General features: G+C 31.0%; 1 protein-coding gene across 1 annotated transcript; it reads left to right on the top strand.

The window, feature by feature from the left end:
• The first annotated feature begins 16,812 nt into the window (after nucleotides 1-16,812).
• On the top strand, nucleotides 16,813-19,558 carry LOC107875961 (myb-related protein 306). The gene is made up of 3 exons (XM_016722873.2): nucleotides 16,813-17,268; nucleotides 17,477-17,606; nucleotides 18,174-19,558. Exons 1-3 carry the CDS (start codon nucleotides 17,136-17,138, stop codon nucleotides 19,027-19,029), a joined length of 1,119 nt encoding a protein of 372 aa, XP_016578359.1. The 5' UTR covers nucleotides 16,813-17,135; the 3' UTR covers nucleotides 19,030-19,558.
• Nucleotides 19,559-24,207: the final 4,649 nt, after the last annotated feature.

Raw genomic sequence — 24,207 nt, 5'->3', positions numbered from 1 at the left:
ACCTGCTTCAATTGCTTCTTTACCAGTTATTATATAATAATTAATTAAAAATAATATAGTAAAATTACGATTGAAACAGCTGAAACAAGCAAGTCGATCATGAGCTGCTTTTGGCCAGCCATTATATAGGATGGAGTATGTAAACAAAAAGTATGTATATGTTTCGCTATTCTCCTCCTTTGTCTCATTGAAACCATCAATTTTTATAAGGCAATAAATACAATTGGGTTATAAAAAGTGTAGTCTATATCACTTTAAATACAAATCCTTCAAATAATGGACTGTGCGAGCAAAATTAGAATTTAATCTTTGAATGCGGTTAATGTAAATAACTTTGAGAAAATACATCAAATTATTCTCGAACTTGTCGTTAAAACTTACTTTAATCATTAAATTTAACCTGTAATTATTTACCCCCTTATAAACTTTAAAATGTATTATTTTACACCCTTAATGGCTGACATGACAAAAAGAAAAAGAAAAGCGCCTATGAATAAAAAAAGTGTAAAATTTTTTTAAATGGGGCCCATGTTAATATTTTTAACCATTAACTTTTTCCCCCTTCTTCCTTCCGCATACTTCACCTCCCGTATTTCTTCTTCTTCATCACACCCCCACCACCCCCATTTCTTCTTCTTCCTTTATTTCTTTTTTTTTTTTTTTCATTTCTATCCACGAAAAATCTTCAATCAAATACACAATAATAAAATACAACAACAAATAATTTTTTCTATAAAGATCAAGAATCGACAAATTAAATCTCAAAAATACATAAAAATCAAATCTTTCAATTATCGTTCTCTAAGAATTTGCTAAATTTCAACAACCAAAAAAATCCAAAGAGCATCAAATCATCACGATTTTGTCATATCTACATTACAGATTGTGTATTGAATTTTTTTTTTCTTTTGAAGCAAATCATCACCACAGTCCATCTTTCAAACTCTTGAAATATAGCTATCTTATTTTGTCATATCTACATTACAGAAGCAACAACAACAACAAAAAACCTAGTGTATTCCCACATAGTGAGGTCTGGGGAGGGTAAGATGTACGCAGTCCATATCTCTACCTCTAAAGAAGTAGAAAGGTTATTTTCGATAGGCCCCCGGCTCGAGACACGGAATACTACACAAATACATAGTAAAGCATGGAACAAGATGACATAACATAAATACGACACCCACAAGTAATAGAAAACAGAGAAAAGTAAACAGATTCGTAATAAATCATGAAACAAGGTATCATAACAATAATAATACCCCCACCAAGTAATTTCCTACACTAGCGACCCAAACTGACCCTAGCCTTCTTCCCTAATTCGCGTCCTCCAGCTCTTCCTATCTAAGGTCATGTCCTCAGTGAGCTGTAACTGTTCCATGTCCCGCCTAATCACCTCTCCCCAGTACTTCTTCGGCCTACCCCTACCCCGCCTAAAACCATCCAAAGCTAGCCTCTCACACCTACGAACCGGGGCATCTATGCCCCTCCTCATCACGTGTCCGAACCATCTCAATCGGACTTTCCGCATCTTATTCTCCACTGGAGTCACACCAACCTTCTCCCTAATAGTCTCATTCTGAACTCTATCCCCCCTTGTCAGCCCACACATCCAACGCAATATCCGTATTTTCGCCACTTTCATTTTTTAAATGTGGGAGTTCTTAACTGGCCAACACTCCGCTCCATACAACATGGCCGGACGGACTGCTACCCTATAGAATTTGCCTTTCAGCTTGGGCGGCACCTTCTTATCACACAACACCCCCGAAGCGAGCTTCCACTTCGTCCATCCCGCCCCAATACGGTACGGGACATCCTCATCAATCTCACCGTTACCCTGAATCACGGCCCCGAGATACTTGAAACTATCCCTCTTACATACCACCTGTGATTCCAACTTCACTACCACCTCATTCTCCAGCCTCACGTCATTAAACTTGCATTCCAAATACTCTGTCTTGCTCCTACTCAACCTGAACCCTTTAGACTCAAGAGTTTGTCTCCACACCTCTAATTTATCATTCACACTCCTTCGCATCTCATCAATCAAAACTACATCATCTGCAAAAAGCATACACCAAGGCACCTCTCCTTAAATACGCCGCGTCAACACATCCATCACCAAAGCAAACAAAAAGGGACTAAGAGTAGATCCCTGATGCAATCCTGTCAAGACAGTGAAATGCTCTGAGTCTTCTCCCGCCGTCCTCACCTGAGTTTTAGCTCCATCATATATGTCCTTAATTGCTCTGATATATGCTATCGGGACTCCACTCACCTCCAAGCATCTCCAAAGCATCTCCCTGGGGACTTTGTCGTATGCCTTCTCCAAGTCGATAAACACCATGTGCAGGTCCTTCTTTCTTTCCCTATACTGTTCCACCAGCCTCCGTACCAGGTGAATTGCCTCCGTCGTCGAGCGGCCAGACATAAATCCAAACTGGTTCTTCGAAATAGACATTATCCGTCTTAACCTCACCTCAACCACTCTCTCCCAAATCTTCATAGAGTGACTCAATAACTCAATACCCCTATAGTTATTGCAACTCTGAATGTCACCCTTGTTCTTATAAAGAGGGATCATAGTACTCTACCTCCAAGCCTCGGGCATTTTCGCTGTCTTAAAAATTTTGTTAAACAATCCAGTCAACCACATTACAGAAGCACAAGCAAAAAAATTAGGAAGATCACATATAATTTTCTTTTCATTTTTTGAGCTAAAGGGTTGTTTAATAGAGCAAAAAGAAATCAAAGGGTTGTTGAATAGAACAAAAGAAATCATAGGCATATCGGAGATGGTTAACCACACTGAAAATGGCTTTGTTTGAAATTTTATCTTCTCTAATTTACCATTCACTTTAAATTGATCTACTTCTCAAATTTGACGAATTTAATTTTGTATAATTGGGTGACTGAGTTGGTGGATTTGATCGTTAACAACATGGAGTAAGCTAAAATTAAAGGTTGAAATAAAGATGTTAATGGGGGATTTGACTGTTAAAAAAGAGAAGAAGAAGGAATTGGGGTGGGAGAGGGCTGCCGGGGTGGGGGGTTCTATATATATATATATATATATATATATATTATAAACCAGAGGACAAAACACCTGAAAAAGCCACGTGACAAGCTATTAAGAAGCCACGTGACATTTTCTAGGACAAGTTCTAAAGCATTGTAAGAAAACCTTTATAATTACTTGGATTTAAAAATATAAAGCTTTAATCTAAAAAAAAAATTACCATTTCATATCCGTACTAATTTACAGTGCAGCTCAGGTTTGTGGATATGTATAATAGCCAAAATAATATTGAATTTAGTTTAACTATAACTTCCTTCCTAATTTTAGCTTGTAGTTGTTATCTCAAATGCTTATCACAATTTAATTTAAATTTTAATTTAAATTTAAAATTATGTTATTCATCTTTATCTCAACTATACAATTCAAAAAATAAAACATCATCATAAAATAAATAAACCAATAGTTTAAGTAGTAATCCACAAAAATTACAATACTGTCAATATTCAGTAAAAAATAATTAATAATAATTACAACAAAACGTGATAGTGGAGTCTTCCATTTGTTGATGTGCTGTTGACACGAATAATGATAACTAAAAACTCATAATAATGTTGAATTTAGTTTAACTATAACTTCCTCCCTAATTTTAACCTGTAATTGTTATCTCAACCCATGCTTATCATAATTTAATTTAAATTTGAAATTATATTATTCATCTTTATCTCAACTATACAATTCAAAAATAAAGTAGCATCATAAAATAGATAAATCAATAGTTTCAGTAGTAATCCGCAAAAACTACAGTGTTGCCAATATCTAATAAAAACTAATTAATAAGAATTACAACAAAACGTGATATTGGAGTCTTCCATTTGCCGATGAGTTCACACGAATAATGATAACTAAAAAGCCACAATAATATTGTATTTAGTTTAACTATAACTTCCTCCCTAATTTTAGCCTGTAATTGTTATCTCAACTCATGCTTATCATAATTTAATTTAAATTTGAAACTATGTTATTCATCTTTATCTCAACTATACAATTCAAAAAATAAAGCATCATTAAATAAATAAATCGATAGTTTCAGTAACATCCCCATAAAATACAGAGTTGTCAATATCCAGTAAAAAAATACCTACTAAAATTAACTTCATTCATGAGATATCAAATACAAAAATGCAATGGAACTTAAAAGTTCACATAGTACGATTGTGGAATATTTCAGAACATGAAAATCCCGATAAACTGTTATCATTAGAAATGCTTTTGCAAGACGAAAAGCTATATGTAATTTATGCATATTTTATTTTAACAATTTTATTTGCTTTATAATACGCTCATATATGAAATATTATTTGTTTGCCGGGTGATCGCATTCAGGAATCAATTGGAAACTGAATATGTTGGTGAGAGGATTACGAGCAGTGTCTCTGACCTTAGAGAACGCCAATATAGGTCTCAAGGAAAGCACTGTTACTTCTTCAGAATAAATGATGAAGTAGTGATTGATGCAATCATGAAAGAAAACATTGCAAGACTAATCAACCACTCATGCATGCCAAATTGCTTTGCAGGGATCATAAGTCTTGAAGAAGACGAGGATCGGATTATTCTTATAGCTAAAAAGGATGTTTTAGCAGAGGATGAGTTAACATTTGATTATAGATTTGAGGTTGATCAGAATGATGAGCTTAAAGTCCCCTATCTTTGTGGAGCTCCCAACTGTAGGAAATTCATGAATTAGAATAGCATAGGCAGATATTATTGACTCTCACTTCCTAATAGCATAGGCAGTGATTATTGAATCTCACTTCCTAACTGTTGAGGATTGTGGGGATATTTTGATCTCCATCCACAGTCAATTTATTATTAATTTGATTCTTTTGTTTATGCTTGATATGCACATATCTATATAACTTCATTACTGTTTCAGGCAGAAAAGAATTTGTAGTTATTGTAACTTTTTATCATTTTCGGAGACATGTATGCACAATAAGAGCCATTAGGGATACATGAAAATAACTAATCCATAGTAACTTTACATTCAAACTTGATAAACTCAATAAACTCTTAGTATTCCAAAAGTGAAATATGACTCTAAGAGCAGCAAGTACATGGTGCAGCAATCCACCTTGATAAAAAAGTAAATTAGTGTTGCAGTGACAAACATGGTGCAAAGTTCAACCTACAGAGCACCATGCTAAGTTAAAAGATGGCCTGATTAAATGATTCTCATATTGAAGTCAAGAATAACCAAAAGATGAAGTCGGCCAAGAATTAATTCTTTGTACCTAACAGAAACTTTTTCCAGGATAACCAAAGCAATATAATTTATAAAGAGAACTAGAAAACTCAGTCACACAATCTGCTAAAGAAATAGAAGTTGCAACATCAAAAAATAAATTAATTTTTTCTATATTACGTGACCAGGTTAGAATGGATTACACTAAACACATGGGAGCTGCTGAGATAGGAGAGCACACCTTCTTATTAAGATCAATGGCTTTACTTTTATCGGCTTTGTCTAGATGGAAGCTGGACAGAGAATTTAAAATTAAAAATTAAGAATTTGATGAACACAATAATAGAAAAGTTAAAAAAATTGAGAAACAAATTATTTTGCTAACTGAAAATGAGTTGCAGCTTGAGAATACTTTGCTAAACAAATTAGTATGCGAGTACGTATCCTAGAATTTGTAATAACTGTATAGAATCCTGCATCACTAGAATACACTATTTCACCAGATTGCATTAAATTAGTTCCTAGACATAATACTAAAATTTCTAGTTTGTTGCTTTTATTAGTCTAAAATTTCTAACCATAAAGTAATGTTCTATTACAAGGAAGGTCTTTTAAGTTTCAAGTATTGCTCTACATTTGGCCAAACAAGAATTTTAATTGGAGTCCCCTTAGCATAGATGATCAGTTCTTTGACGACTAGAATCACTTCACAATAAAACTAACAATGACACTGCTCAAACTAATCACTTACACAACAAGATTAATAGTGCTACTGGCCAAACTAAATATAAAAGAAAGAAAAAATATATCTCCAAAAAACCTATCCAAAAATCATGCAAAAGTGGAGAGCATCTCTATTTTTTTACTATACAATAAATTTAACTGAACAGAATCTTTCTACTCTTCACTTTGCCTTTATTAAAGACTCAAAAATTGATCTTTTATCAAGAAACTATACTCAATAGGAGGAAGAAAAAGAAAAAAATTTAGAACTTCAGAATTCTTGATTGCTTGCACAAAATTTGACTTTGTGTAAAATTTCATATAACCTTTATGCACCATCCACCAAAACAGAAAAAAGAAGTATAAAATCTTACCACCTTCTTGGACAACTTTGCAATCTCTGATTTAGTTTTTTTGACAAAAAAACTACTACACTTGCTTGCTCAAGTATTTACAGAATGTAGTACATAACCCCATGAAGTATCGATAATACTCATCAGCAATTGATTAACTCAAATCGATATAATTAACAACACATTTCGAATAAAACATCAAAGGATATTCCTAAGAATTTAAAAGGAGATAACATAATTGGTGACAAGTACATGCAGTAGATACATGAAATATAGTAAAAGAAAAACAAAATATGAAGGAAAATAGGTACATATAATTAACATATCTAAAATTTGATTGGGTAGTATCAACCACAAATGGAGTTCATTCCCTTGAAGCTAATAGGTGAAATAATGAGGGTAGTACATTGGAATATATTTTTCATTAACAGATCTGAGCTCAAACACCCAAAAAATAATAACCACAACTTGGATATAACTCCATTCGAACCTAAATACTTAGCACGTGGTGCGAGTTTAAGGTGACTTGAATTGTATTTGGTTTAAAGCAGTTTATTTTAAAGTTTGATTGTTTGAAGCTCAAGATCGAACAAGAGTGAGAAACAACAAGATAACTCATAAATGATAAAATATTACCTGATTAGATACGATAGTTGATGAAATCGAAAAAATATAGAGTGATGAAAATCGATCGAAGATGTGAAGAAGAAGAGAAACAGTGTATACTTTTCATTTTTTATTTTTGCCTTTAGGATTAGAAAGAAGAGACTCTTGCCACTGTATTTTTAGATATTTCTTACATTAATAATTGATCTTGGGTCTTTAACATTGATAATTGGGCTTGGATCTTACTGTCTAAGTACTTTGATAATTATTTTGATTTTTAATAAATGGCCCAATGGCCGCATTTAATTATTTTATACGTATAAAATTTAATTTTTTATAAATTATTTCCTATAATTTTTAATCACTTCTTTTCAATTTATATGAAATATTTGAAATGGGTATGAATTTTAAATATTTAATAAAACTTTCAAAATTTATAATATAAGTAGTTATACATATTTATACTCGCAATATATAATTTCTTTGTAGGTGAAATTATCATTTTATAGTTATTTTACTTAATATATAAATGCTTCATTCTTTTGGTGACTTGCTAAATCGAAAAGTATGTAATATAAATCAAAATAAAAATAGTTTAATATTATAGATCAAAATTTCACTGAGAATTGAGATACTTTAATTTGAATTAATTAGAAATAATATTTTAATATTATTTGTACATTAGAGTGTATTAAAATTAGAAGTTTTGTAATTGACAAAGTTAAGTATTTTTAGTGTTTAAATGAAATTGAAAGATGACATCTTATTTTAAAAAGTGCAGATGAAGATGAATTAATAGATTAAAAAAAAAATGAAATGGAAGCTAAGGGATATAATTAGAACTTTTAATTGATTAAAAATATAAAGTTAAAAGTTCGATAACGGTATTAATAATTACTTAATATATTATAATTTACTATTTTTTAAAAATTAGTCAATACTGATATTGTTCTTTTAATATCAAAACATGTAAACAATTAAAATTGTGGTTTGTTATTAGGTATGAGTTGTAATTTCACTATTAATATTTATTTTTAATATTTCATTGACTTTGAACTATGTTAATTTTATACAGTGGAAATTAATTAAATTTATATGAACAAGTTAATATTTTTTTAATCATAAAAAATTATAAAAAAAATATTTTGCGCATCGCGCGGGTACGTATACTAGTATATACATAAAAATAGAACATATATATCTCTATGTTTTTTGCTTTTTTTTAAAAAAATATAAAGATAATATGTGTGTGAGATTATTATTTTTTAAAAAATTATAATCTTTTATGTGGTAATGACATGGCACTGATGTGACACTGATTTGGTAATGACGTGGGCTCCATAGTGAGAGTGGTATAGTTTTTTTAGGGTGATAAAAAATTCACTTTAGAATTCATAAGGGGATAAATAATTACAGATTAAGTTTAATGATTAAAGTAAATTTTGACGACAAGTTCAAGGGTGATTTTGATATATTTTTTCAATAACTTTTTATACTATCATGCATGTAATTCACAGAATATTTATAGATAAATCTCTTTAAAATAAGAGATTTATCAGCTTAGAAATAAGATAAAGTACCATGTACATAAAACAGATAAATTAGAATAACCTGATTTATAAACATTGTTAACATTGAAATTTGAAACTCACATGCAACCTAGAGAACATTTATCGTATCTTCATTTTAATTTCTCGAATTAATTATAGAGGTATCTGTCTCCCGTAATATCTGTTAAAATATACGTGTGGAGTAATTCATTATAATAGCATCGTTTGTTCTAGTTTTTTTTTTTTTTTTTTTAATAATATTGCAAAGTGTTTGATAGAGAACACATAATATAACATACCATAAAAAATTACATTTTAAAAAATTGGCCATATATTCAAGGAGGGAAAAAGGATCAAAATTACCCAATAACTATTGAAAACAGATCAAATATACCATTCGTTTGATTTGGGCTCAAAAATGCCCTTTAACATTAATGTATTGACTCACTTTTACCCTTCAAAATTAACAAATGTCATGTCATATTAAAACTCAAACAAATTTTATTTTGCTTACTTGGAAATTAAAGTTAGAAAAAAAAAAGTTTACCATGGAATTCTTCTTTCCTAAGCTGTATTTTTTGTATAGCGTATAATTAGAAACTAATGTGGCAAATTATACATTGATTTTTTATACTGAACAAATAAAATGAATATCTATTTTTAGTATAACATACGTATAATTAAAAAGTGGACCAAGTCTAAGGGAGTCTACCACTCGATGCGAAGCGCTTACATATTGTATTGATACATATACTCAGTGGTGGATCTACATTGGGTCCAGGGGTTCATCCGAACCCCCTTCATTGGAAAATTATATTATTTTTACATAGTAATAAAATTTTTTATGTATAAATAGTAGAGGTTGAACCCCCTTCGACTAGTCCGTATATGTACTACTGAACCCCTTCACTGAAAATCTTGGATCCGCCCCTACATATAATTCATACCGGAAGTTTCCGTATATCTATACGTATGACTTCATGTTAATGTACATTGACTCATTGACTTGTTGACGAAGGGGGGTACGTAAGTCAGAAACCTAGTGAGTCCACATCCATTTACTTTAATTCTCCCCCAATAATAATTAAATTCTTGGTATTTAATTATTCATATACATAGAATATAATATTTAGCAAATTAAGAACCAGTCAAAACAGAAAGCTACAAATCTTCGTTTGGTTCTGTGGATCTTCTTAGACCAAACTTAATATTTCCAATGTAACTATTGGAGAGCCCTCTTTGTTCAAAAGTGAACCGCAGACAATTGACTTTAATTTAAATGCGGAAGATAAATTTATTTTTGTCTCAATTTATGTGAATGTATCGAAACATGAAGTTTAAGATTTTTTTTTTTTCTTTTTGAAATGTGTGGTATAAAAGAAGGTAAATAGAAAGTTTAAAGTTAACCTGTAAGCTAAATATGTATGGATCATTCTTTTTGTCATATATAATAAAGAAACGAGTCGCAAAAATTGAGACGAAGGGAGTAATTAATAATAAAACAAGCTTTAACATTTTTTAAAAATACCAAGTGTGAACATCTTAGGTCCATCATTTGTAACGGATGAGTTCTTGATATATCATTTGTTTCTTCCATATACATCTTTCTAAAGGAGTGGTCAACCTTGAGTAATTATTTATGAATATAACGTCAAGAAGAAAACGTCATATATATTTACTCTTGAGAATTTTCATTATAGTATTTTCTTGGTCCTAGTTAATGGAAAACAATATGATGGTTTTTCTTCGAAACCATGGAAGATTATTGTGGGAAAATTCAAAATGAGAAAGAACTTCCTTTGAGGTCATCTGGTAAGAATATGATGCCAGCATCATTTAACATAAATTTAATTATATTAAATTATATTATCGGGGTAAAGAATTTGTACATTGTGAATTCATATAAAGATAACCATAAATAATAATTAATAATAATTATTCATATAAAGTAAAGTATATGATTAATCTTACTATTAATTTAATCTATAAGATCATGAGATGGTCACACATAGTATCTGATCAAACAATGGCCATTATTCGATTTTATCGCTACTCATTTTCAAAGAAAATTTTCACGCAATTATGCAAGTGAGGGTGTAATTTAAAATCTTTTCTTTTCTAATAAATAAAATGATCACATACTTTACAATAATTAAGAAAGACTCATGCTACAACAAATAAAATTATATATATATATATATATATATATATATTAAAAGTGTGAAACCCTTTAAAAAAGTGATTTGAACTTTTTGTCCTTCATTAAAAGACTTTCTTTAGATAAAACTGTCTTTTCATTATTTTTTAATTTATTATATAATTATTTTTTATTATATTAACTAGATTTCCTAAAATATATGAGACTTCTAAAATATATGGTAGGAGAATTAATTAATATTTTCCTTTTTACTAGACTTCCAAAAATATATGAGACTTCGCTTTAGACTAAATCATCTTTTACTATTTTTTATTTTTTTTTAAAATTATTCTATTCGTATCAATTCTTGGTTTAAGTTTTTATTTAAGGAAAACATATAAATGACTAAACGTGTAAAAGAAAAAAGCTAAAAATTCAGGTTGTAGAAAAAAAAAGGCAAAAAGAGACGTAAATAAAACTTGAAAGTGAGAAAAAAAGAAGAAAAACCCTAACAATGTTTGTTCTATAATAAAGTCCGAGTGCTAAAGAGGCTATTAAAGTCACAATTAGCTGCCGTCATTTTTACAATATTATAGGTTCGTTTCATAATAGCACTCGATGCAACTGTGCAAGATCCTAAGGAAGCCATATAATTCTTTTAAAAAAAATTGTATTACAATTATTTTCAAAGTCATTAATTTGCTCACGTAAGGAATTTAAGGTCCATAACAATATTAATTTTTATTGAAAGTTCTTACATTCTTTTATTTTCTTATAAATTTTAAGGTGAGTTCAATTATTTCAATTCATACGTAATATTTGTTAGATGCTTTTATTTTCTATATATACTGCCTATTAGAGGAAATACAAGATTCATATTTAGTTGAGTAACTCATGGTACACATTTTGATAATGTGAGTAACATGTCAAAATATTATACTAATTAACATGTGATGCACGCGCAATACACGTGTGTGAAAAATAATGTGTTAGTTGAATCAAAATCGAAATTTTGTGATCACTATTATATTTTATTTTATAATTTACAGGTCGTAGATGAATTTTGGTTGACTTTGAAGAATTTCTTGTGTAAAGGTTAGGTTTAATTGTATTGTTTTAATATTTTTATTATCTTATTGTTTTATTTTAATTTACAGATGCTAGATGAATATGGTCCGCTTTGAAAAAACTTTTTAGGTAAAGGTTAGATTTAATTGTATTATCGTAATATCTCTATTAGTTTGTTATTTTGTGGTAGTTTACAGTTAGTAAATGAATTTCAATCGGCTTTGAAAGATTTTTGTGTGTAAAATTTAAGTTTAATTGTATTGTTTTGATATCACTTTTATCGTATTATTTTGTTGCAGTTTACAGTTGATAGATAAATGTTGGTTGACTTTGTGGAATTTAGTTATGTAAAGGTTAGGTTTAGCTGTATAATTTTGGTATCTCTATTATATTATTTTGTTATTGTTTTACAGGTGGTAGATAGATGAGTCTCAGACGACTTTGAGAGAATTTTTGTGTGTAAAGATTAAATTTAATTGTATTATTTTAATTTTTCTATCGTTGTATTGTTTTGTTGCAATTTACAAATGATAGATGAGTGTCGATCGACTTTTAAAAATATTTTGGTAAAAATTAAGTTTAATAAATAAATTCTCCATCTTTACATACTCAAAAAATATTAAATTTAATTATTATATTCATCTTTATTATTTAAACAAATATTCCATTTAGTGTAATGTTTGAATTCATTAAAGTGAAGTACACGCGCAAGACGCGTACACCTGAACTAGTAATATTAAAAGTGTGAAATCCCTTAGAAAAGTTATTTGAACTTTTTGTCCTTTATTAAAAGACCCTCCTTTAGACAAAACTGTCTTTTCACTATTTTCTTTAATTTATTATTTAATTATTTTTATTATATTAACTAGCCTAAAATATATGGGTCTCTTAAAATATACGGAAGAAGAATCAATTAATATTTTCCTTTGTACTGATCAATTAGAGAAATATTTCTAAAATAGGATAAAAAAATACTCCTAAAATAGGACTTTATTAAGAAAATACTTCTATAAATATTGAGATACACATTAAACTAGACAAAAAGTTGGTTTACTTGTTGTGAAAATATGATTGATGCTCATATATGATTGATGGATGCTTAATTTTCTAACCCTCAACTTCTTCACTATTTTTGTCAATATAATAGAATTCAACGTGTGTGTATATATATCTTCTTTGTTTTCATTCAAGTCATTCTTTAGTGTTAAAATTTTCGCTCAGATAAGAATTATTTTCATCAAACTGAAGCTTTGTGATTACTATTGTATTATTTAGTTGTAGTTTACAGGTCGTAGATGAATTTACATGTGGGGAATGAATGTCGATCGACTTTGAGGAATTTTTTTAGGTAAAAGTTAGGTTTAATTATATTATTTTTATATCTCTGTTTTGAGAATTCTTTTTGTGTAAAGGTAAAGTTTAGTTGTATTATTTTGATATCTCTATTGTCATATTATTTTGTTATGGTTTACTGGTGGTAGATTGAGTATCAGACGGTTTTGAGAATTTTTTTGTATAAAAATTAAATTTAATTATATTGTTTTGATGTCTCTATCATCGTATTGTTTTATTGCAGTTTACAGGTGGTAAATGAATGTCAATCGGCTTTGAGAATTTTTTTTTTGTAAATGTTAGGTTTTATTAAATAAATTCTCCAAAAGATGTTGAATTTAATTATTGTATTCATCTTTATTATTTAAACAAATATCTTATTTAATGTAACACTTGAACACAATAAAGTGAAGTACATGTGCAAAGCGCGTACATCTAATCTAATATATATATATATGTATATATGTATATAATAATGCTCCCCAATGATGGTCTGAGGCATCTATTTGTAGGACTAAATTGTCCTCTGGTTTTGGTTACCTAAACTTTGGAAGATTAACACATTCTTCTTTTAAGTTTTGAACACAAAGGGTGTGTTCTTTAGTCCATTCGAGTCGATTTGACTTTCAAATGAGTTTTTACAAAGAATTTCTTTTCTTTGCAAGGTTTGGGATGAATTCTTTAAGATGTGTTATATGTTCTTGGTAATTTTTTGATATATATATATATATATATATATATATATATATATATATTATGACTACTTTCAAAACTATCGACTCATAAGTCATAACCGAATGCTTATCCAAAAGTATTGAAGAGATGAACTCATCATATATGAAAACTTCAGTATGAATATCTTGACTTTCTCATTCGGAACCATTCTTTCAGGTTTTCTATATTTGCAAGAAATAATAATGAAAAGAAATTCTAGTCTTCTTTTTTCCTCTCTGAATAAACTCAAAAAAAAAAAAAAAGTTATTCGAATAATTTTTAATTTAAACGTGAATACCTAATTCCATAGTTTCATTCACACATGCTAACATCCATTATTTGACTATATAATTACCTTGGCATCACCTTCTTTGTCAAAATAAATTAACTCGAGCAATTGAAATTTATGGCATCCTTGCAAATGTTGCTAAAAATAAATAAATAGTGAAAATTGAGCTTATTTTGACAATGTAGAGGTTAAATTTAATGAAGTATAAGTAGGAGATTAACGTACTATACCTTAAACTTCAAAATTTATATTGAAACATTAAGAATTAAATCTATATTCTTGAAAAATCGAAATTGATCACATTGCAAGTACAATTGATATTTTTAACCCAAGTAGTTAATGTTGAGGACCCAAATGAGCTCAATTTCCCCTCATGTAGTCGTCTTCCTTGTCACGCTCATGTCACTTCTAACAAAACTATGAGTTTATGAACAAGTGACCCTCATATAGTAAACACATTTGTGACAAAACGATACAGTTATTGGGTCCTATTACAAGCGTTTAAATTGTACAAACCTAAGTAAAAAATGATGTCCACTTAAAGTGTCTGCCGATGAATTCTGCTAGAGAAATATGTAAATTTTGCACAACACAGGAGCTAGGCCTGTGTCAAATCTCATCCCAACACCTCAAGTCCAATTCGTTCACTACTTTTTCACTTCACACATCAAATATAAGAACAAAAAGTGATTAGTAGACTTTTAGCTGTTCTAGTTTGTCTTCTACTTAAACATTAGCAGTTTTGCAAAACAAAGTTTCTTCTTTGACTTTTGCTTCTTCTTATTTTTTCAAATTAAATTCTTATCCATTATTTTGTGTGAAAGCCATTTTTGTCTTTCCCTCTTCTTCCCAACTACCTTACCAAGGGTTATGGAGAAGAGGTTGCTTGCACCGATTCACCTACATTTTTGTTATTTGTACAAGTGACCATAAGTGAGTAATTAACTAGGACTATTCATTAACATGTTTTTCAATAGCTTGCTTGCGCCATGCTTACACAACATATATATTTAGGGAAGGAAATCAACTCAGGGATAATAAATGCGTTGATTTGATAAAGAAATGGACCTTAGGCCTAACTCAACCTCAAAAGCTAGCTCATGAGGGGAGGATTGCCCAAGACCATATAAGGAGACCAAAAATTAAATGTAGCTAGCTCATGGAAATTAATTATTACAAGATGCAAATGTAGCTAGAAATTAAATGTTTATGCAGCTGATCCTCCTCACATTGTCAAAGGACTAATTTTGAGGTGCAAGTTGGACTTAGACGTATCTTTCCTGATTTTATGTAGGCAAAATTAATGTTGGTTATTAGCTAATTGCAGTTTACAAGTCCATAAGAATAGTACGGTTTATGTTTATTTATTAAAAGGGTGACTAATGGAGAGAATAGGGTCCCTGAAATTCAAAATCATCTTAAATTTAACCTAATCTAACAAAGTTGATAATGAAGCTAGCCAATGATGTTTAGTGGTCCAATTTTTAATTGAAGTGACATTTTTTTTGTGTAACAATACTACATGAATATCCTAATTCGCTGCCATTATAATCATAGCTTTAACATTTTTCTGGTCCAAATATGTATTGTCCTAATCAAGTTGAAATTACTAAACAATAACCGTGAACACTTTTGAAGTTGTTTCATTTTTTCTCTTTTAAGAGTTTTAAAGACCACGTGAAAAGATCCATCTTTCAATTGCAAAACTCTTAATTTCAATTGATTGATATTTCAAAATTGAAATTCGATCACTTCTCTGATATATCAGTTTCTGTAAATAGTGATTCCTTCGTTTTAATTTATGTGACATTATTTGATTTGACACCAAAATTTAAGAAAAAAGGAATAATTTTGAAATTTGTGGTATAAGAGAAACTCAGTATTTGTATTTCTATACATCATTTCATAAAAGAGAATTTTAAAGTTAGGTTGTTTCTAATTATAGGAAGGTGATATTCTTATCTGGAAAGACTATGAATAATCTTTTCTAAAAATAAAACTGTATCATACAATTGAGTCAAAGAAAATTACTACTATATAACAATATGTATCTATCAAACAACTAGGCTTGAGGCTTGAGCAGAAGGCAAGTTTGGACTTCACATTAAGCAGGACAACGCCATATGATAAAAACATACTAATTTGATGTAAATATTGAATGCGGATAAATTTTACCAACGTTGTATTCCTCCGAAGTCTAATCGGCTATTGATTACAAAATCAGGTACGTACTAAGTAGAATTTTTACCTTGAAAAATACACTTCAAAACTTGCCCTCGATTGATCAATCGTTAAAGCAAATAATATTACGTAACCTTATATATTAGATTCAAATTTTTACTGCCAATAGAAATGATTTTTCACATATTACTTATGTAATGGGAACAAAAAGTACTTTTGAGCTCCAAAGACAATTAATAGTCTGAAAATACACTTGGAATATGGTGCAATGTACAATATACATGCTTAAACTGCGCTCCAAGTTCAAGATCAAACAAATAAATCGAAACAAAGCATATGGAGTATTATTTTCTTGAGAGACGTGTAAAAGAGAAACACGACCAACAATCTAAGAGAAAGGGAAGGAGTACAAATATACAAGATTAACAAAAGGTAAAATGAGTTTAGTTCGAATTTGTTAATGCGTAATAAATATCGTCAATTAGAATGAATGCCACGTGGTTTAGTGAAGAGATAAAAGAGTAAATACAAATACGACTGCTACAGCACAAGTAATATAAACAACTGACTTTTTTTTTTAATTCTTTAGCAAGCAAAAGAGTAAATGCTAAGTGCTATCCAGTTTTGACTCTTTAAAAGATAATAGCTCTTTTACCCTCTCTTTCATCATCTTAAGTCAGCTAGTATTTACAACACACCTTTGGTCTCTTCTTCAATTATTTTTATATATATATATAGACAAGGACCCCTCCTTCTATTTAGACCCTTGTCTTAACATTTCTTCATAGGTGTAGTAGTTTCACTTGTGTCCTATGAACATATCTAGATAAGAAAAAAAAATCAAGAAAATCAAGTCCCCTTTTTTTTTTTTTTGGTTGTTGAAATCATAGAAGAATTGTTTGTTTGATATTGGAAATGGGAAGGCCACCTTGTTGTGAAAAAACTGGGGTGAAAAAAGGACCATGGACACCAGAAGAAGATATCATTTTGGTTTCATATATCCAAGAACATGGTCCTGGTAACTGGAGAAATATTCCAACTAATACTGGTACTATTTTTTTTTTTTTTTTTTTTTTTTTTTAGTTTTGTTGGAATTTTTTTTTTTTTTTTTTTTTTTTTTCTTTTTGATGGTTTTTTTTTGGGGTTGGTTGGAATCATTAAATATGTGTAATTAATTTTTCTGCAGCTCCATCACACAACTTCTTGATTTTAATGAATATATGCCAATTAATTTGATGATTTTTTTTTTATTTCAGGTTTGCTAAGATGCAGCAAAAGTTGTAGACTCCGATGGACTAATTATCTGAGGCCAGGGATCAAACGTGGAAACTTTACTGAACATGAAGAGAAAATGATTATCCACCTTCAAGCTCTTCTTGGCAATAGGTACTAAAAAATCAACATTCAAAATAGCTTATATGTTTATTTAAAAAAAAAAAAAAATTATTTTTAGGGTTGGATTCAATTTTTTTTTGTTTGTTGAGAAATCAAGCTGTTTATAGCTTTATGGTTTAGTTTGGTAATGGTTGAAGCAGCAAACTCGAATTCAGCAAGAATCTCATTTTTTGATAGTATGAACGGAAAGTTAGCCCAAAATTATTGGTGAAAGTGACACATATTAAGTGTTAATTCAGTTTTCACTTCTCTTTTTCTACAATCATCCTAAATCGATTTTTTTTTTTAAAACATGAATACTATTTCACTTCAAAAAATTGGAATTAGCTAAAAACTTCGTGCTGAACCGTTGTTAAATTGTCATAGCTAACAATTTTTTTTGATAATTCGATGCTGAATAGGATCAACAATAGAGTTTGATGTCTAGCTACAAAATTTGTTCGTCATTAATTCCTATTTTATGATACTAGTGTTTATTTAATTTTGTTCTACTTGGGATGAGATTTAAATTGTTATATTTTAAACTAAGATTTATGTGTTAATGTTTTTTTGGTGTAGATGGGCAGCCATAGCTTCATACCTTCCACAAAGAACCGACAATGATATCAAGAATTACTGGAACACTCATTTGAAAAAGAAGCTGAATAAGAAGGTTGAAAGCCATGGTAATGATGCTCATGATCATGAAAACAATCATCAAGAGGGAGCATCAACATCATCATCATCATCTCAATCAAGAATCTCAAAAGGTCAATGGGAAAGGAGGCTTCAAACAGACATTCACACTGCTAAACAAGCTCTTTGTGAGGCTTTATCACTTGACACCTCTCCAAATAAAACTATTCCCATTAATCCTGAAGAACAACAACAACAACAACCAGCAGTTCAAGCATCTATGACCTATGCATCAAGTGCTGAAAACATTGCTAAGCTGCTTCAAAATTGGATGAAAAATTCACCCAATTCCACCTCTTCAAGTAGCTCGAAAATCACTCAACAAATGTCCTTGAATAACAATTTATCAGTCGGTGCGCTTTCGAGTTCTAGCCCTAGTGAAGGGACCGTAAACGTTGCACCCCCACAAGGTTTGGACTCGCTCTTTAGCTTCAATTCATCTAATAATTCGGATGTATCGCAGTCCGTGTCGATCGATGAGGGTGGTAATTTGATCAGTACACCTGAGAATAACAATGCTGGGATTTTCCAAGTTGAAAGCAAGCCAATTTTGCCTGATTTCAAGCCAGAAAGTGGGATTCATCAAGAGGAGAGCAAGCAAAATTTGGAGACACAAGTGCCTTTGACTTTGTTGGAGAAGTGGTTGCTTGATGATGCTAATGCACAAGCTGAACAAGAAGATCAGTTAATGGGAATTGGGATGGGAATGGCCATGAGTGAAACTGCTGATTTGTTTTGAAGAAAAAAAGAAAAAAGAAAGATAGTTACTAGTACAGGAGTACTCCCTTCGTTTCAATTTATCTGTCTTAATTTGATTGAGCATGAAGTTCAAGAAAAATAAGGAAGACACGTAAATTGAAACGGAGGGAGGAGTAAATATTTCTTCAAAACAACTTACTAGCAGTTTCAGGTTGAGCTTTTGGGTATTTGAATTAGTTGTTATTACTACTTTTTAGGGATTTGGACTCCATAGGTTTTATTTACTTTATTATATAGCCTGAGCAGATCTAAAAACTCTGATATTTGCAAGAACATATAAAGTGTATATTCCATGTAAACTTTAAACTTGCGTATGTATTAAGTAGTTAGGAATAATGAACTCTCACCCAGTACGTACTCTATTTAAGAGCTTCAATTGTTTGTATTTAATTTTGGGTTCATTTTTTGTGTAATTTTGAAGCTACCTAACTTCTATGTATATGAAATCCTCAGTTACAAATAGTAATTAATTGGGGTCATGAGCTATATGAAATTCTCGTTGTTCATCATTTCTTCTCTTTTCTTTCCCATTTTTGGCCTTTCGGAAACAATCTTTCTATCATTATAACTAATATAGGGGAGGGAGGTGTAAGGCTGCGTACACATACTATCTTCCTTAGACCCCACTTATGAAATTTTACTGGTATATTGTCGTTGTAATTGTTCTTCTGATGAAAATCCTTCATTTCTTTAATTAGCTTGGATCTTTAATTAACATAAATGATGATTTATGAAGTCACATCTTGCCTCTATCGCAATCCCATTAATAGGTAGTTTTATCTTCACCACATAATGACTATGCACCGAGCAATTAGGTACTGTTTTTGACTTTCTGAACATTGTGATTTCTTAAATCTCTGTCGGTAAAGATTTAACTTAATACATCGATAATAAATTTATATACTATAGTTGTACTTTAATTCATCATAAGTACACTTGTTCGATCTTATTTTCTAGGTTGCTATTTACATACGTACCCAAGGGCACATAATCGTCGTTGGCTAAGTCATCGTGGCAAAAGAGTTGGGGTGACTAAATTGAAGTAAAATTTTCATTGCAGATGATTTAAATACATGACGAGGACATGTGATTTGATTGTATAAAAATTCTTTTACAAAGTTAAAACTATTTGGTGAGGTCGGATATAGCCTTTCTTTTTGCATAGAAGTTTTACCCCTAAGACTATACTGATGTATAAGTGAGTAAATCACATTGAATGAGAGAAGATGTGATGAGTCAGAAAGGCATTTAATTCATGTGTTGTGAACGAGTGACTCATAAGCAATTCAATGTGTTAACAGTCTATATAGCAATTCTAGGAGTAGTGTTGTTGATTAATTGCTTTTTCTTCCAATGTTAAAATCCTGTAAGAAAAAGGTCTAGCTTCATTAACTAAGAGAGTTAAGTTTTCTTTGTGTACACCCTAAGTAAATAGTAATCCCTAAAACCATTTTACTAATTGCCACATTTTTAAAGAAATTAAACTTTGTGTTTTGATTATTATTTTAATCAATTAAATTGTTAATATTTGTTCAATAAATATTCTATCTTTAATAAATGAAAAGGAGAATTAATCTAATCAGTCATAATAATAGAGTATTTTGTATATACTATGTGCTATTCACTTTGATTTTCTATGCTAATTAATCAATATTTATGATTTCCAAATAATAATTTGTTGGGTTATTGGGTTTTTTTCTCTTCCTATGTGGATAAATGAAGCCCAATTTAGACCAACCTACTTTTGCACATAGGCCCATTACTATGGGCATATATATTAATCTTTTTAGATCTTATTCACCATCACAAAAAGAGAGTTTTCAGCAGTCAAAGAGAGAAAAATAAAGCTAATTTTCGCACCTAAATTTCAACCACAACTGTCAACTTCAAATTGCGATTCCCGCTTCGTTTCTTGTCCGATTGAGCTGATTATTAGAATGCTTGTTCCTCTCATCTCAATCTTTGATTAGGAACTGACGGATCTTGATTTGATGGCCTGTAGCTCCTGTTCTTCATTCCCGAATAGTAGCTGCATTTTTTGTGCTTTCACTCCTTTATTTCTCTAGTGTTTGGTGCTGTGGATTATGTATTGTTTCTTGTTGTTTGGCACTTGTTTGTTGGCCATTTTGGAGGACAATATTGTAACTCTTTGGTGATTATAGTGGAGGTTTTGGTCCCGTGGTTTTTTACTCTTTACACTGAAGGGTTTTTCACGTAAATCTTGTGTCTCGTGTGATTGCCTTTATTCTTGTCTTGTTTCATTTGGTTGAGTTGTTTGCTGTATATTACTCTATTTTGCTTGGGTTTATTTGTCTCCTCTTGGTTAAGTTGAAAGGAAAAGTTTAGTCTTGGATATTTTCCGCTGCTACCCGATCGGGATCTTTGATTGTGTGCCCGTCTTTTTTAACAAGTAGTATCAAAGTTTTCGTTATTGTTGATTGTTGATTTGAATGATGGAGGCAAATATGAGCAAGATGGTGTGTTTGAATGGTAGTAACTATCATACTTGAAAAGGCAAGATGAAAGATCTTCTATTTGTCAAGAAAATGCATCTACGTATGTTTGCATCTACTAAACCTGAATTCATGACAGATGAGGATTGAAAATTTGAGCACTTACAGGTTTGTGTCTATATTAGACAATGGGTTGAAGATAATGTTAGAAATCATATTGTGAATGAGACACATGCTAGAAGTTTGTGGGACAAGCTCGAGACACTTTATGCTTCGAAAACTGGCAATAACAAGTTGTTCCTGCTTAAAAAATTGATGAATATCAAGTATAAAAAGAGCAGTCCTATTTCTGATCATATTAATGATTTTCAGGATGTCCCTTGACCAGCTGTCCGGAATGGGTGTAAAGTTTGATGAAGAAATTCAGGGACTTTGGCTTCTTAATACTCTGCCTGACTCTTGAAAAACTCTTCAAGTTTCTTTGACTAATTTTGCTCCCGGTGGTATTGTAACTATGAAATATGTTAAGAGTGGTGTCTTAAATGAAGAGATGAGAAGAAGATCCCAGGCCACATCTTCTTTATCTTCACACTCTGATGTTTTGGTTACTGAAGAGAGAGGGAAAAACAAGTCCAGAGATTCAAATGATAGAGATAAAAGTAGAAAAAATTTAAGGTCCAAATTCAAGAATGTTACATGTGACTATTGCAACAAAAATGGGCATATCATGAAATATTGTTACAACCATAAGAAAGCTATAAGACGGCAAAAGAAAGAAGGTAATAATGAAAATCATGTTGTTGTTGTTGCTAATGATGATCTTCTTGTTGCTTGTGGTGAGAATACCATTAATCTTGTTCGCGATGAGTCTAGCTGATTTGTGGATTCTGGTGCTACATCTCATGTTATGCCAAAGAAGGAATTATTTTCTTCTTATACTCCAGGTAATTTTGGGATGTTGAAAATGGGCAATAATGATGAAGTTAAAGTACTTGGCATTGGCATGATTTGTTTGAAAAGTAACAGTGGTTCCAAACTAGTTCTCAATAATATCAAGCATGCTCCAGATGTTTGCCTGAATTTGATTTCTGTAGGAAGTCTTGATGATGAGGGTTATGTTAATACCCTTGGTGCTGGCCAGTGGAAGCTTACTAGAGGTTCGATGATTGTGGCTCGAGGTGACATGTTGTCTAACTTGTACGTATTTCAGGGCTCTACTTCTAGAGGCTTAGTGGAGAATGATACTTCATCAAAGTTGTGGCATAGAAGGTTGAGTCATATGAGTGAGAAGGGGATTGATAGTTTGACTAAGAAAAATTTACTTTCTGGAGTAAAACAAGCAAAATTGAAGAAGTGTGTTCATTGCTTAGCTGGTAAACAAAAAAAAAGTTTCTTTCAGAGTCATCCGCCTTCAAGAAAGCTCGATTTGCTGGAGTTGGTGCATTCTGATTTGTGCGGTTCTTTTAAAGTAAGGTCTCATGGTGGTGCACTTTACTTTATGACTTTTATTGATGATCATTCTCGCAAACTCTAGGTATTTCCTTTGAAGTCCAAGGATCAAGTACTTGATGTGTTCAAGAATTTTCAGGCTTTGGTTGAAAGAAAGATAGGAAAGAAATTGAAATGCATCCGTTCAGGTAATGGTGGTGAGTATATTGGTCCTTTTGATAGATATTGCAGAGTAAATACTAATACGACTACTACAGCACAAGTAATATAAACAACTGATTTTTTTTTAATTCATTAGCAAGTAAAAGAGTAAATGCTAAGTGCTATCCAGTTTTGACTCTTTAAAAGATAATAGCTCTTTTACCCCCTCTTTCATCATTTTAAGTCAGCTAGTATTTACAACACACCTTTGGTCTCTTCTTCAATTATTTTTTTATATATATAGATAAGGACCCCTCCTTTTATTTAGACCCTTGTCTTAACATTTCTTCATAGGTGTAGTAGTTTAATTTGGACCAACCCACTTTTGCCTATAGGCCCATTACTATGGGGAATATATATTGATCTTTTTAGGTCTTATTCACCATCACAAAAAAGAGTTTTCAGCAGCCAAAGAGAGAAAATCAAAGCTGATTTTCGCACCTAAATTTCAGCCACAACTGTCAACTTCAAATTGCGATTCCCTCTTCGTTTCTTGTCCGATTGAGCTAATTTTTGGACTGCTTGTTTTTCTCATCTCAATATTTGATGAGGAATTGATGGATCTTGATTTGGTGGCCTGTAGCTCCTGTTCTTCATTCCCGAATAGTAGCTGTATTTTTTGTGTTTTCACTCCTTTATTTCTCTAGTGTTTGGTGCTGTGGATTATGTATTGTTTCTTGTTGTTTGACACTTGTTTGGTGGCTATTTTAGAGGACAATATTGTAACTCTTTGATGATTATAGTGAAGGTTTTGGTCCCGTGGGTTTTTACTCTTCACACTGAAGAGTTTTTCACGTAAATCTTGTGTCTCGTGTGATTGCCTTTATTCTTGTCTTGTTTCATTTGGTTGAGTTGTTTGCTGTATATTACTCTATTTTGATTGGGTTTATTTGTCTCTTCTTGGTTCAAGTTGAAAGAAAAAGTTTAGTCTTGAGTATTTTCCACTGCTACCCTGTCGGGTTCTTTGATTGTGTGCCCGTCTTTTCTAACAAGTGGTATCAAAGCTTTGGTTGTTGTTGATTGTAGATTTGAATGATGGATACAAATATGAGCAA

This window comes from Capsicum annuum, chromosome 6 (assembly GCF_002878395.1).
Source record: "Capsicum annuum cultivar UCD-10X-F1 chromosome 6, UCD10Xv1.1, whole genome shotgun sequence".
Taxonomy (NCBI): Eukaryota; Viridiplantae; Streptophyta; class Magnoliopsida; order Solanales; family Solanaceae; genus Capsicum; species Capsicum annuum.
Note: the sequence above shows the minus strand (reverse complement) of the source record. Positions and strands in the feature narration are given on the sequence as shown.

Excerpts from the sequence above, each read along its gene's own strand:
- LOC107875961 (XM_016722873.2), top strand. The coding sequence starts at position 17,136 with ATGGGAAGGCCACCTTGTTGTGAAAAAACTGGGGTGAAAAAAGGACCA. Across the intron at positions 17,269-17,476 it reads AAATATTCCAACTAATACTG|GTTTGCTAAGATGCAGCAAA; the intron begins GTACTATTTTTT and ends TTTTTATTTCAG. Across the intron at positions 17,607-18,173 it reads CAAGCTCTTCTTGGCAATAG|ATGGGCAGCCATAGCTTCAT; the intron begins GTACTAAAAAAT and ends TTTTTGGTGTAG.